Source organism: Lolium perenne, chromosome 4 (assembly GCF_019359855.2).
Source record: "Lolium perenne isolate Kyuss_39 chromosome 4, Kyuss_2.0, whole genome shotgun sequence".
In the NCBI taxonomy this organism is placed as follows: domain Eukaryota; kingdom Viridiplantae; phylum Streptophyta; class Magnoliopsida; order Poales; family Poaceae; genus Lolium; species Lolium perenne.
The window spans coordinates 361,957,938-361,973,762 of NC_067247.2; the positions used below are offsets into that span (position 1 = coordinate 361,957,938).

The 15,825-nt window shown below is 44.2% G+C and overlaps 1 protein-coding gene across 2 annotated transcripts; it reads left to right on the plus strand.

Moving 5' to 3' along the window:
* The first annotated feature begins 12,397 nt into the window (after positions 1-12,397).
* Positions 12,398-15,372, plus strand: LOC127296790 (uncharacterized). 2 transcript variants are annotated; one of them, XM_051327008.2, is made up of 10 exons: positions 12,411-12,920; positions 13,089-13,290; positions 13,802-13,909; positions 13,996-14,034; positions 14,118-14,216; positions 14,304-14,396; positions 14,518-14,634; positions 14,725-14,757; positions 14,839-14,889; positions 15,070-15,372. In XM_051327008.2, exons 2-10 carry the CDS (start codon positions 13,207-13,209, stop codon positions 15,166-15,168), a joined length of 723 nt encoding a protein of 240 aa, XP_051182968.1. In that variant the 5' UTR covers positions 12,411-12,920; positions 13,089-13,206; the 3' UTR covers positions 15,169-15,372. The 2 variants fall into 2 exon arrangements, with proteins under 2 accessions (XP_051182969.1, XP_051182968.1); XM_051327009.2 differs by lacking the exon at positions 14,725-14,757 and having other exon boundaries at positions 12,398-12,920.
* Positions 15,373-15,825: the final 453 nt, after the last annotated feature.

Genomic DNA, 15,825 nt, shown 5'->3' on the forward strand with positions numbered 1-15,825 from the left:
GCAAGTTTCTCATTGCGAGCACGTACGACTATATATGGAAAACATGCCTACATGATTAATAATCTTGATGTTCTATCTTAATGTTATTTCAATCCTATCAATTGCCCAACTGTAATTTGTTCACCCAACACTTGTCACTTGTTATTGGAGAGTTACCACTACTGTAGATCGCTGGGAACCCCGGTCCATCTATCATCATCATATACTCGTTCTATATGTCATTGGAAGTAGTATCAACTATTTTCTGGTGCCATCGCCTCTGTGTTATTGCTACTACTGTTGTGTTACTGTTACTATTGCTCTCATATTACTGCTGCTTTCACATCACCCCTGTTACTAGTGCTTTTCCAGGTGCAGCTGAATTGACAACTCAGTTGTTAAGGCTTATAAGTATTCTTTACCTCCCCTTGTGTCGAATCAATAAATTTGGGTTTTACTTCCCTCGAAGACTGTTGTGATCCTCTATACTTGTGGGTTATCAAATATGCAGAGAACACAAGCACAAGTGATGAGGGCTAAGAAACAGGAATGGGAGTCAGAAAAATAGGCTTTGGAGGCTGAAAAGAGAAAACTAGAGTATGACATATACGATATGCTTCAAGTGAACTTTGCAATCAAGGACAAGCTCAAGAGGATCAGGGCTACTTGTGACAAGTGATGAATGTGATGTAGATGTACTGTATGAGAATTTGTAATGTGGACTAAGTATAGTTTGTAATGTACCCTAAGTACCACTCGTAATGTACTCAATTTGAAGTGCTAATTGTGTTATTTCTTGATTGAATTAGGCCAATGATTATAATTTGGGATCATAGTATGAGGAGATGATTTATCAGAACCTATGGCATGACTTAACATGACCATGCCATTGGTTCTGTTCAAGCATCTCCTACATATATCCTCATTGTATGAGGCCTCTGATACCCTGCTTTGCATGTTTCTACTTATTCAGTTCTGCATTGGCCAATGATTCAATTATGGCACAACGGCAGGCATGGTGCTGCCCTCAAACTTAGTCATGTGTGCCATATTACTGGCACACTAGACTTAGTTTGGGGACAGTCCCTTTGCCTGCAGTGTGATCCTACATATGAGGCCTCGATTTCGTATGTCTGGTGCATTGGCCAATGATTCAATAAAGGCACAATGGAAAGCTAGGTGGTGGCCTCAAACTTAATCATGTGTGCCACATTCGTTGCACACTACACTTAGTTTGTGGCCACTCCCTATGCCTGCCGTGTGAGCAAATGTATGAGGCCTTACTAATGTTATCAATGTTCGTTTTCATCTACACTATTTGTGAGCAGGCACACCTCTAATTGCTTGTGTTCTTCTGGCAGACTGAGAATATCATGCTTGCTCACCTACTGAGGTTCCCGGCGAGGGACCGACGAAGAAGCGTCGTGGAAGGCCGGATAAGGCTGGCCATTTCCACGACGAGCCAGGGCCGGACCACTTCCTCAAAATCATCTTCAAGCCCACCTTTGGCCGGCTCATGATCCCTAAAGCTTTCGCCAAGTGGTTCCGAGAAGTCCCTTCCAACATCATCATCACCACCAACACCAGATGCAACTGGAGGATGACTACGAGGAGAGAAGGCGATGACGCATTCATCGACCAGGGATGGACGGCCTTCGCCGTCGCCCATCAGCTCAAGGTAGGCCAGTTCATCACCTTCAGAAGGGTGTCCTCCTTGGAGTATAGTGTGGTCATCTTCGACCACACCTACACTGAGGTGGTGAGCAGGTGCCCGTACCATGGCGATGACACCAGATGCGTCGTCTCCGAGCACCATGTCTGAAGCTAACTTGGTACCATGCCGTGTCTAGTGTGTTGAACTATGATCCTATTTGCCGTGTCCAGAACTATGATCGTGTCTGCAAAATATTGTGCAGTGAACTTGTGTCGTCTATGATCACTGCTAAGTTATCTGTCGTCTATGATTGTGTTCTTACTTGTGCTGTTGATCGCTGGTAACCTCACCACTGAAGGGAAGAGGTTACCAGAACCGGATTATGGATTGCAACCAAACAGTAGGGGCGCCGTTCTGGGCTGCTACAAGGCCTGAAAACCGACCTACCAAACGGCCAGAGCCCAAATCTCCACGGGGTCGAAAAATCTCCGTGCATGCCACCAAACAAAGTCGCTTTTATGGCCCATGGCCCGTGTTGAACGCGCAGGGGACTCCTTCCCGCTATGACAGTGATGTAGGAAATCGTACCAGACAACCAAACGCGCCCTTACCTGCAGCAAAAAAACTATCTCTTTTTTAAGGTGGCGTCATCTTTTTTTGTGTGAAACACACTATATACGTAAACGGCTCGCAAATACACAAATACACTCACCCTATAAACACATGCACATACACCATATCCCTATGAGCACATCTGAGAGACTGAATCCATTAAACTTCATCCAATAGGTCTTCGGATTGACGAAGTCACCACATGCGCCTCGCTGTCGACGGAAAAGTGACTTCCACTAAAGAATATTTTGCCTTTATGAGGCATCAAAGTGTCAAACTCCGGGTTTGAACACTGGTGGGCTAGAGGTGTCACTGCCCTTTACCCATCCAATCACAGGTTGGTTCTCATAGTCATCTTTATCTTGATTTGTCTTTCCTATGTTGAACACGATTTAAGGCAACTTCTCAAAAAAAAAACACAACTGGATCATCTCTAATAGATTATGTAAAGTAGGTTACTAAAAAAATAGAACACTAAAACTGAAATGTAGAGCAATAAAATAGTTTATGTTTATAAGATGATGAAAAAAAGGAGAGGCCACCGAAGATTTGGCTGGAGGCAGCGGTTAGGGTTCTCCCTAGTGTCGCCCCTAGGTCAACATATCGTGGTTCTATGTACTAGAAATGTACGAAAGGCCATATAAAACAATTTTAACAAGCTCGAGGGTCTAGACGGAGATGTTTCTTAATTTGATTCCTAGATTGCACCTTCTAGACAAGTCTGATGATTATAGATGTTTGTAATACAATTTTTTAACTGATGTTTTCCTACCTGAAGAAACAAATTGAATAGTAGCTATGTAGCTATTTTAAAATGGATTTGTACTTTAGTTTTTCCGATCTGAGTTATTTAACTATATCATTACTATGCTGCAAGTTCTCGATCAACCTAGAAGTAGCTTAAATTTTAGTCATGCCACTCAATTAATTTGCAATTCATGTGCAATCAAAAAAAAAGATGCGCAATTGTACACTCATGTATAAGTATATATGTACAAATAATGAAATAAATCTAATTATTTTAGAGTTTTCTCGGTAGACATAGAAGTAGCCATACCATTTTTTTTGAGCATATGCTCCCTTTATTTTGAAATATATCTTAAATATATTTTGAAATGTCAAAAAATGAAATAAAAAAATTGCACGTACATCTTCACATGCTACCCACCAGTAAAGTTGTTTCATGAAAAATCTATAGAAAATACGTATGTACTTACATCCATGGGTGTGCGTGTTTTCGTCACTGTCCATTTATTTTTTAAGATTTGTGCTCACCATGGTAGATAAAAAGATTCTTTTCTCTCTCTCTTCTTCTTTTTATCTGAATCTCAAAGCACAACGAACGGTGATGAAAAGATCCTCACCCATGTAAGTACAAAATCCAGTCTTAAAATCGACTTGTCATCTGGCGTGTGTAAAAAAACAAAATTCGATGTTAAAAATAAAGCTTTTCGCAAGATAAATTTCTCTTTTTAACATAGAACATAAAAAATATCGTTTTCACGAAACTTGGTGATGCAGCCCGACCTTCGGTCTTCACCGCATCATGTGCTTCATCGCCAAGACGACACGCTAAGGTGAATCTTCTCCTTTACGCGTGCCTCGAATCTCCTACTTGGGACGATATACTACTTCATACTCCGACATATATTGATGATAGGAACTCGACGACAAGTACGGAGAGAAGAGAGGATGCCATGGAGACGCGAGGACGCAAGGCCGATGTCATGGAAGCATGGAAGAGAAGGAGAAAGAGGAACTGGACGCTCCAGGCCGGAACTTCCGCCCATGACCGGAACTTCCGCCTCGGAGGACCGGAACTTCCGCCCGCCGGAACTTCCGCCCAAGTTCCGCCCAAGTTCCGAAAGTCTGCGAAAACCATACTGGATGTTACTGCGGGACAATGGCGCAATTCCGGAACAAGGCCGGAACTTGACCGGAACTTCCGCCCCGACCGGAACTTCCGCCCCTCCAGACCGGAACTTCCGCCCCTGACCGGAACTTCCGCCCAAGTTGACCGGAACTTCCGCCCCATCGAACTTCAGCACAACAGCACTTTTCAGCGTGTAACTTATCCCTTCGCCCCACCTATAAATAGCCTAGTTGGCTCAGATCTGAGATTAGACTTGATGTGAAATTAAACCTGAGCTTAGCTCACCCTTGTGGGAACCCTACCTAGATCTATGATCTTGTACCCACCCGGGCTCCTTATCGACTTGTCAAGATCTCTTTGGTGACTTCTACCGTTTGTTTGATCTTTTGCTTGCACTTCTACCTATTTGGTCTTTTGCTTGCACTTCTATCAACCTTCCGGTCTTTTCACCCTTCTAAATCTTGCGAGCTTCGATTTGTCGATCTCTTTGCGGGACTTCTACCGGAAGGTCTTTTCTCGCAACCTCTATCGAGTAGGTGTATCGGGCCTACGAGGGAAAAACGGTTTATGTGCATGTGTGTGTTGTATCCCCACGATTCCCCCTCGCGTTCTTCGTGTTCATCGCGTTCATCCAGCTACCCCCACGAGTTCCACACAAATCCGTGAAGATCGGGCACACCCTTGGACTTAGTCCACATCATATGGTATCAGCAGCTCTTTGGTTGCCACGGATTTGACCCCCACATCCCCCAATTCCACCAATTTCGCCCAAAAAAATTTCCAAAAAATTTCCCAAAAAAAAAAATAGCCCCAAATTGTCCTTGGATCGATCTCTCGATTTGTTGAGTTATTTGTGGTTTTGCTCCAATAGAAACTTGCCTTTGGTGTTGATCTGCAATTCCCCCACCTTCCCACAGCTTCTAGTGCCAAATTTTCCTCGAATTCGAAGGATTTTGGCCCAGATTTCCGCCCAAATCGACGAACAGCCCGCAGATCTGATTGTGACCGGAAGTTCCGCCCGGAAGGACCGGAAGTTCCGCCCCCAGACCGGAAGTTCCGCCCCTCAGGACCGGAAGTTCCGCCTGGCCGAAATTTTGACAGCAACCTTCGTTTTTCGTTTTGGTACTAACCCCCTTGTGTTTGGACTTCGGTTTGAGTGCCATTTCAGCTACCACAAAGCTTCCGCAACATCGACAACGACGACGGCACCCCGAGGATTCAAGCGGTTCATTTGACACCTCCACCATAGCAAGTTCAAGATCGTCGGCCACCATCATCAAGTGGTATAACTTGCTCCTAACTTGTAGCCCTAGCCTCTTTTGCGTACCTTTCCTATCGAGAGTGGCTTTCTAGTGTTGCGAAGCATTGCGCAAGCGTCCCGACCGTGAGGGTGTGCGTGTGTTGAGCAAAGCTTCGAAGCAAGCTCGTGTGAAAAGATAAGCAAAAGAGTGTGACATACTTACATAGATAGTAGTATCCTTACATAGTGAGAAAAAGAAAAAGAAAAATACAAAAAGAAAAAGAAAAAGTGTGTGAGTGACACCTATACACAAAAGAGTCCAAAGCTTTTAAGCAAAAGAGAGAAAAGAGAAGAGAGGCGTCTTGCGCAAATCTTGTTGCTTCTCAATTTTGCAACCAAGCTACGGTCTCTCTTGTGTTAGCGTGACACCGAGCTAGTAGTCTTCGTTAGGACCATTTTGTTCTTGCTCATTTTCCAAGTCGCGCTAACCCCATTTTGTCCCACGCGTGTGTTCCTCATTGTGTATGCCTTTTGTGATCACCGCCTTTGACTTGTGACTTTTGGATCTTACCCACTTTTGACAATAGACTTTTCGTTTGGTTCTTCCATTTGGCTTTCCACATCCATACCTAACACCATATAGAGTTTTTGTTTTTGTGTGTGTGCATACATATCGGTTGCCCTCCGTCTTGAAACACCTTTTCGATTTTGGTTTGCAAGTTTTGACCCTTTTGGTAGTTTTCCTTCCACCATATATACACCAATCCTATAGACTAACATGGATAGTGAGGATGAACCTACGGAGGACGACATGGAGTCCGATGAGGGTGATAGCTCCGCAAGCACCGCGGATATGGAGGACCATGTGGAGCCCGACACCGACTATGGCTCCACATGCATTGGCGACGTGACCGACATCGAGCATCTCTACACCGACCATGACTCGCCAAGCATGGACAACATGGTGGACCACCACTCCGAGCTCGACTACAACATGGACGACATGGTGGAGCACTACCTCGACCACGACTACGACCACGATGACATGGTTGAGCACTACCTCGACCACGACTACGACCACGCCGACATGGTGGAGCACTACCTCGACTACGACAACAACACCATGATGGAGCACCGCACCGAGCACTACCTCGACTACGACTACGACACCATGATGGAGCATAGCACCGAGCACTACCTCGAGCACGACATCGACACCATGGTGGAATCTAGCTTCGACTCCACCTTGAACAAGACCGGTGCCTACAAGTTCCCCATCTTGGCCAATGGAACTACATATGAAGATAGAGGACCTCCAAGACGGCGCAACCAAGAGAGTGCTTATGCACATGATCATCTACACCGAGCTCGTCCTAGGGAACATAAAGAGAGCCACCACCGTGATCGCTATCGACACTCTCCTCCGAGCTCAAGAAGGCGCCACAAGCAAAGTGCCAAGCCTCATGAACCATCATCTAGGCATGCCGAGGATCGTCATCGACACAAGTCACCTCATGATCATCGTCGACCATCACCACCTCATGACCACCATCGACATGCATCACCACATGATCGTCGCCGACATAAGTCACCTCATGATCATCGTCGACCATCACCACCTCATGACCACCATCGACATGCATCACCACATGACCATCGCCGACACAAGTCACCTCATGATCGTCGTCGACCATCACCACCTCATGACCACCATCGACATACATCACCACATGACCGTCACCGACACAAGTCACCCCATGTTCACCATCGACCAACACCTACCAAGGATCTTCGACGACACCCCCCAAGACATGGTGATGATGCAAGAAGACGAGATCCTCAACATGAAGCGGCCAAGGCTACAAAGAACAACAACACCAACCATATGGTGTCCACAAAGCCTAGCGCCACCACCAAAATGGCATCTCCAAGACCGCCTACACATGAGAAGATCTCCAATGGTGCGAGACAAGATACTACATCAACAAGGAAGATGGTGCCAAGTGCAAAGAAAGAGGAACCACATCTTATGGTGCTTCCCTCTCCTACCACCACCACATTGAAATCTCCAAGACCACCTACACATGAGAAGATCTCCAATGGTGCAAGACAAGGCGCTACACCAACAAGCAAGATGGTGCAAAGTGCAAAGAAAGAGGGACCACATATCATGGTGCTTCCCCCTCCTACCGCCACCACCATAATGGTGCCTACAAGAAGCTCAAGCCCCAAGATGAAGACCATGGAGTCTACACTTCAAGATGAAGGACGATCTACCCATCCTTATGCCAACATGACAATGATTTGTCCACCAAGACCACGTAGCTCCCAATGCCTTCGTTGCACACAAGACGGTCATCATCTTTGGGAATGCCCCAATCTCCATTGTGATGTTTGCACATCCAACAAGCACATGACATGGGAGTGCAACACATCTCAAGCCCACAAGCTCTACTTCGCCCAATTGGATGCCCAATTCACCAACAAGACACTTCAAGATACAATTGTCTTCAAAGAATGGTGCAAGGAAATGGCCAAGAGGACGACTATGAAGTCCACACTTCAAGATGAAGCACAAGAAGGCCAAGTCAAGGGTGACGTTGATTCGAGCCTAGCTCTCAACAACACCATAGCGCCATCAAACGGTGTCAACATGGGAGGCGATGGAGTTGAGACGGTTGAGCATGGGATTCTCCCTTCAACCAAGGAGGCGAATGGAGTTGAGAATGGTGAGCATGGGATGATCCCTTCACCAATGGAAGCGCATGGAGATGAGAAAATCGAGCCTACTCCAATATGCTTGAATAAGGAGATGGTACAAATCCCATGTGAGAATGAGAGCCACTTAGCCCACTTGAGTGAGAGTGATAGTGAGTTGAGTGACCCCCACCCCATATGTGAGTTTGAGTGCTTCCATTTGGAGAGCAAGAGTGACACACCACATGAGTTGAGTGAGGATGCTTTGATTTCTAACAACTTAACCTCTACTCCTCTTGTGTTGTCTTCCTCTTTGCTAGGTTGCTCGGACATCGACGACGTCATGGCCATGGAGATGAGGGACTCCACTATATGTGAGATGAGTGAATCCACTATACATGAGCTTAAGTGCCTCCACCTTGAGGATATGAGTGATACACCGAGTGAGATGAGAGTGGTAGTTGATAGGTCATGTGAGGCCATTTCGAATTCTAACAACTTACCCTCTACCTCTAGTGTGTTTCCTTGTGTCTCATTAGGTACCATGGATGACGAGTTCCCGATCATGGAGAAGATGTACATGGTGCATGAAGATGATGCTATCACACCATGCTTGATTGAAGATGAACATGGAGGCCACATGGAGCCTACCTCTTCCACAACACCCACTTCAAATGAGTCGGACTACAAAGGTACCTATATGGGTGTTGATGATGCCATGATCCCACTAGTGGACATGATGATTTGTGAGTTCATGCATGATGATGATGATACAATTGCTATGTCATATGCTTCGTTCATTCCTCCATGTGATGCTTTGCTTGATAACATTGTTGATCATGTGGAATTACTTGCTTGTGACAATATGATCATGCCATGCGATGAATGTTTCAATATATCTTCCATTGCATGCAACTTGCTGAACAATTTTTCTTTCCCATGTGTTGCTTGCAATGACGAGAATGAGAATGCTAATACTTGTGTTGTGAAAACCTTGCCGAACAATTGCTCTTTCCATAGGTTTGTCAACAACAATGATAACATGTTGAACATGATGCTTGATGAGTGCTTGCATGAGTTGGATGATCCTATTTCCATGTCATATGCTTCTTTCACTTTCCCTTGTGATACTTGTGATACCACCATTGTTGACCATGTGGAAGTAGTTGCTTATGATAATATGTCCATGCCATGCTATGAGAGTTTCACTTTCTCTCCTATTGCTTGCAATATGTCGAACAATTGCTCTTTCCCATGTATTGCTTGCAATGAAAATAATGATGCCAATTCTTGTGTTGTGACAACCTTGATGAACAATTGCTCTTTCCCTAGGTTTGTCGACAACCATGATACAATGTTGAACATGTTTTGTGCTAAATGCTTGCAATACTCTCCCATTAATGCAACCAAAATTTTGAACAATTGTTCTTTCCAATGCTTGGTTTGCAATGATGTTAATATGCTTGTGAATGAGATTGCCCCCATAGCTCTCTCAAATTTTGGAGACTTTGCATATATCCATGTTGAGCATGTTCCCATGTTTGCTCCGCATACTCACCATATCAACTATGATGCTTTGCTTAACGCTAATGGTGATGTGCAAAAGAAATGGACCATCATGATGGATGATGTGTTCATATACCATGCACACACGTTCTTTGCTTTGCCTATTGTGTGTGTAGGTACAAGAATGCCAATGTCAACCTCGATTGAGCACGAGTTGACAAAGAGAGCTCTAGAGAGCATAATACAAGTAAGTTCAAGATCGAACCCGGCTCTAATACCTTTCCCATGCTTTGCATTGAACATGCCGAACAATTTCTCTTTCTTGTGGTTCTTTTGCAAGCATGATGATGTGATTCTTACCGTGGGTGTTGCCTCAAACAAGTTGACCAATTCCTCTTTTATTTGGTTTGTTGGCACGCACGGTTGGGCAAATTTCTACTTGGTGAACTTTTTGGATGATATGTTGTGTGTTGCACCAAATATGAGGACCAATTTCTCTTTCCAATGGTTTGTGTGCACACACGTTGATGATATTTTGGACACTCTTCCGTATGTGATTTTGCCAAATTCTCCTCTTATTGCTTCAAGGATGTTGAACACTTTCTCTTTCCGATGCCTTGAGTGCAACAATAAAAATGAGTTTCTACATGAGATGGACACCATGATCGTCTCACAATTTGGAGTTTTTGTGTTTCCGCATTTGGAAGATGTTCATATTGAGTTCTTACACATTGACCTTGCACATGCATTATTCTTGATAAATTTGTGTTGTGCTAACGGTGTTGTGAACATGAATGGACATGTCGTTGATGATATGCGCCTCTATCACACACACATATACTTTGCTTGGTCTTTGTTGTGTGAAGGTACACGTGACATATGGATGAGCAACAACGTTTGGGTTCAACCACATACATCTACTACACAAGATCTTTCAATGAGAGCACTCCGACATCTTGCTAAGGTGACCTCCTTCTACTTGCGCTCTCTTGCAAAACCCGTGGAACATTGGCTATGCTTTGAGTGTTGTTTGGCTTTTCTTGTGCTATTAATAGGGCTCTTGACAAGTGAAGCGACATTCAAGCGTTGGTGTCATCTACCTCCTCTACACATTCATGAAGCTTTATCGTCGAGGACGACTCTTTTTCAAGTGGGGGGAGATGATGCAGCCCGACCTTCGGTCTTCACCGCATCATGTGCTTCATCGCCAAGACGGCACGCTAAGGTGAATCTTCTCCTTTACGCGTGCCTCGAATCGCCTACTTGGGACGATATACTACTTCATACTCCGACATATATTGATGATAGGAACTCGACGACAAGTACGGAGAGAAGAGAGGATGCCATGGAGACCCGAGGACGCAAGGCCGATGTCATGGAAGCATGGAAGAGAAGGAGAAAGAGGAGCTGGACGCTCCAGGCCGGAACTTCCGCCCCTGATGGCCGGAACTTCCGCCCATGACCGGAACTTCCGCCTCGGAGGACCGGAACTTCCGCCCGCCGGAACTTCCGCCCAAGTTCCGCCCAAGTTCCGAAAGTCCGCGAAAACCATACTGGATGTTACTGCGGGACAATGGCGCAATTCCGGAACAAGGCCGGAACTTGACCGGAACTTCCGCCCCGACCGGAACTTCCGCCCCTCCAGACCGGAACTTCCGCCCCTGACCGGAACTTCCGCCCAAGTTGACCGGAACTTCCGCCCCATCGAACTTCAGCACAACAGCACTTTTCAGCGTGTAACTTATCCCTTCGCCCCACCTATAAATAGCCTAGTTGGCTCAGATCTGAGATTAGACTTGATGTGAAATTAAACCTGAGCTTAGCTCACCCTTGTGGGAACCCTACCTAGATCTATGATCTTGTACCCACCCGGGCTCCTTATCGACTTGTCAAGATCTCTTTGGTGACTTCTACCGTTTGTTTGATCTTTTGCTTGCACTTCTACCTATTTGGTCTTTTGCTTGCACTTCTATCAACCTTCCGGTCTTTTCACCCTTCTAGATCTTGCGAGCTTTGATTTGTCGATCTCTTTGCGGGACTTCTACCGGAAGGTCTTTTCTCGCAACCTCTATCGAGTAGGTGTATCGGGCCTACGAGGGAAAACCGGTTTGTGTGCGTGTGTGTGTTGTATTCCCACGATTCCCCCTCGCGTTCTTCGTGTTCATCGCGTTCATCCACCTACCCCCACGAGTTCCACCCAAATCCGTGAAGATCGGGCACACCCTTGGACTTAGTCCACATCACTTGGGGAACACAGGCATCAGTTTTTTTTATCAAAAAAATTCGACACTTCAAAATATTTATTTTTAGTAGAGGGAGCAAATACACGTGGAAGCCAAATTGAATTGAATTTTCATAAAAAGCACTACTATATGGTGTTCCTATCTTTCTTGGGGCGAAACATGGTGTTTCTACCTTCCATTCATAACTATATCACATTCTAGGTTTACTTAAATTTTTGTAAAGTTTACCAAAAATCTAAAAAAAATAACACTCAAATTATCAAACGCATGTGATTTAAAAATGTGTTTTTTGACGATTTTAACACAATAGATTTTATGTCCTAGATGGTGATAATTTTTTCATAAATATTTGGTCAACCTTTAACTGAACCCGTAACTTGAGGTAATTGCGAAGGAAGGAGTAATATGTGTACAGTTTGGAATTTGGGTGTGATTAATTTGGACGGCTCTGCCATGGCCATGGCTGATTAGGTTGGGGGGTTCGAGGAATGCCGCCGACGCATCGTCGAAAGGGGGTCAAGTGGGGAGATAGTGCACAAGAAAGCTACGGCGGCGGGGAGATACTGAACGCTGCTGCGGTCTCGAGCGGAGGGCCGACGACAACGCATCCCCGGAAGGGGGCGGCGGACACGGGCTCGAGTGTAGATGGAGAAGAAGGCTGCGGCCTCAAGCGGAGGATCTGCCGCCTTGGGTGCTCTTCACGGGAACACCACTGCGCAGGATCGTGAAGGCGAGGCTGGTACAGGCTTGAGCGGAGGGATGCTTCAGAAGCAGAGCTCAATGCTGGAGCCTGACACAGGCTTGGGTGGAGATATGCTGCACGAGCACCTCGCAGCGGAGGTCGATGCAGGCAAGGGCATCAAAGAATCCGATTCCAACAACGAGATTGTGCATGTCAAGGAAGAAGATACACGCGAACAAGTGAAGCGTTTGATCGAAGAGATGAATGCTTCCTGCATAGGAGAGCAGATCAGCAGTGGTGAGTTCATTGGTTACTATAAACGGCTTCCTCGCGGTCCTCCTTTGGTTTATCTTGGTGACATGCTGGAAGATGCTGCCATGGATAAGCAAGAGGTTCTCCATGCACTGTATCGCCTCAGATATTTAAAATACCAGGTTCAGTCCACAACTCTTATCTGTATATGGAGTATATAATAACTATCTGTCTTCACATGACATGTGTTTCTGTGTCTAGCATTTACTTGTTCCATGCTACATGTTCTGCATTGTTTAACCTCCTGTTGCACATTTAATTTGATGTAAGGGTTATCTCATTATCTACAGTTTCGACATCAAGCGTCCAAGGAAAACATGCTTGATGATCACTTGAGAAGAACCTGAGGATGATTGTGATCAGAAATTTCTTGAGGAGGAGGGATTCTTCAGGTGTTTTGAGAAAGACATGACACTTGATTGGTTTATCCACCCTGATTATGAATTCTGTTCTTCCTTGACTGATTACCAACGACTTGTCCTTCGAAACTATGTGAGTTATGTTCTGACTTCTGATGCATCAGTAGTCCTTCAATTTATAATTATTGGTCAATTGTAGTCAACTGTCTGGCTGTTACAATCACATTGAAGTCTCCATGATCTGATGAGCGATGATCAATGTAAATCATGATATGTGCTAAATAATCTCTAAGTTGTCGTGCTTTATAAAACTTAAAGAAGTATATCAGGCTCCAGATTGATAAATTACACGGACGTGTGCATTCATGCTATATTTAGTGTTTTTTTTCGTAATATTTGTCTTAAAGGAAGCAGTCACAGTATTATATACTGGATTGTGTATATCAATTTAGAAACTGTCCAGTGCCAGCCAACGAATTTTTCTTTCACCTCGTTGTTCAGTTCTTTACTGTATCTGCTTTAAAATAAAATCAATTTTTGCCGATTGAGATCTTTAATTAAATTATGGTTATTTGCGTTTTGTACTCGATCATTCTAAAGTTTTCTAAGCAATTGGTTATCTCGCCCTATCCTTTTGTATGTAGGGTGGTACTGAGTACGGCAGGTGGAGTGAATACCACAGCTGCCTTCGTAGCTATAAGACTGAAAAGGAGTATGTCAAGTATTGTGAAGAGTTATCCAAGAAACTAAAGGTCACAAATCATATTTATGAAATCTTATTTTCTTTGTTCAATTCTTTGAATTTCTTTGGACTAACAAACTTTTGCTCTGGCAACAGTGGATGGAAGATTATGTTTGTACTTGTCCATCTCGGAAGGTAAGTATGGCAATACGAATATCATGTAATGACAATTTTATCTCTATATCTTGTAACGCCCGCATAACTTTATTGTTGCTCAGTGGGATTACATAACTACCCGGGCAGCTTATCAAGCAATCAGGATCGCTGCTACTGATTTTCACGAGATCGATCTGTCTTTAGCTTACAGTGGCTACAATGTAGGTTTCGTTCCATACATTAATTTAATGTAGCTTACAATGGCTATGATGCAGTACAGTATCTAACAGTTGAAATCTTTTGTTCAGGAGTGTCGACGGAGCATGGGCTATGATGCTACTTGGTTTAAGGAGTACGATGATCTCTATTTTGAGATTTGGCAGCGGGTCACTAAAAAATCGGTTAGTCATGTGCACTGTACACCAGTCTTCTGTTTAACTAAGCAACTATTCATTGGTGATTCATTGTTTTTACAAACACTATGCTTACCAGCGCATGACTTTTGGATTGAATACTGTTCAGATCAGCTTCAAGGACGCTCTAGAGGAGGTTTGTAAGCTGAACAGGTTTCCGTTACGCCAATATAGAATGGAAGGTGCACTGGAGTGTGACTATACCATGATGTGGATGGAAACGGAGGTGGGTTGTTTTGGTTAATAGATAATCTGCAGTTGTAACCTGATGTTCCTTTGTGCATATGCTTATCTCTTTTAATCTTACTTCCTTCAGTACCAGACCTGCACGAAAGACATTGCATCGGGTGTAAGTACCTGTATTTTGTATGTGATATGCAAGTGTTTGGGATATGTTCTCTTATGTGATATCCGGTCTGCTTGGCTCCAGGATACAGAGGAGAAAGCTCGGAGGTTAATTGCAGAGGCTGTTCAAACGCTGGTATGTAAACTATGATACTCCCTCCGATCCATAATAAGTGTCGGGGCTTTAGTTCAATTTAGTCCAAATTTGAACTAAAGCCCGGACACTTGCTATGGATCGGAGGGAGTAGATGAAATCACGTCTACATGTGTGCCTTTGAAAGACAATCTGCCTAGTTAAACCCATTTCTTTTTTCAGGTCAATAAGCCAAAGTCCTATGAGCAGTATATCAGAAAGAAGATAGAAATTGCTCGTATTATTGGAATCCTTCCTCCAGATGAAGATCCTGAAGAATGAGATAATTGTCAAACAAGTGTTTACCAGATTATAAAATTGGACCACCCCTCAGCCTTTTGCTACTGTGCTGCCTGCGTGTGATTGTATATCCAGAAATGGTAGTGATCTACAATAGACTGCTCTAGATTAATTATGCAGGTTAGGAGCAAATATGGTACTGGTTAACATATATTTTTCTCATGGGCAGAGATTTTCTTGCTAGTCTATAGTTCGTCAATTAGTAAATTACGATTTGTATTTCCTTGGGAGAAAGAGAACTAAGCTTTTGATGCCAAAGGACTGGCATGATCGGGTGTACGCAGCTGAATAGATAACTGTTCCAAAGAAACATTCAAGCGGACAACATAAGCATAGAAATTGATTCAGAAAAGTGAACACTTGAACTTCTTCACACCTCTGACTGAACGCACAAGCATGTAATAGAAAAATATCTTGGGGAATTGCAGGAACTCAGATCATAAGCTGACAAGACGGTAACACTTTTGCCTCGCTGGAATTTGCAGAAAGTGAGACCATCGCAAGGCAGCTTCCTGCTTACTTGCCCAGCAGCTTCCTGCTTACTTGCCCAGCAGCTGTTAGCCAATGTGCGGTTTGAAACTTCAAATGTTCAAAGTATTTTTGTCCCAGCATATTTTTTTTTCTTTTTTGTGATTCATC

Coding starts and splice junctions, on each gene's coding strand:
- LOC127296790 (XM_051327008.2), top strand. CDS start 13,207: ATGACACTTGATTGGTTTATCCACCCTGATTATGAATTCTGTTCTTCC. Junction 13,291..13,801: donor GACTTGTCCTTCGAAACTAT/GTGAGTTATGTT, acceptor TTTTGTATGTAG/GGTGGTACTGAGTACGGCAG. Junction 14,035..14,117: donor GTACTTGTCCATCTCGGAAG/GTAAGTATGGCA, acceptor ATTGTTGCTCAG/TGGGATTACATAACTACCCG.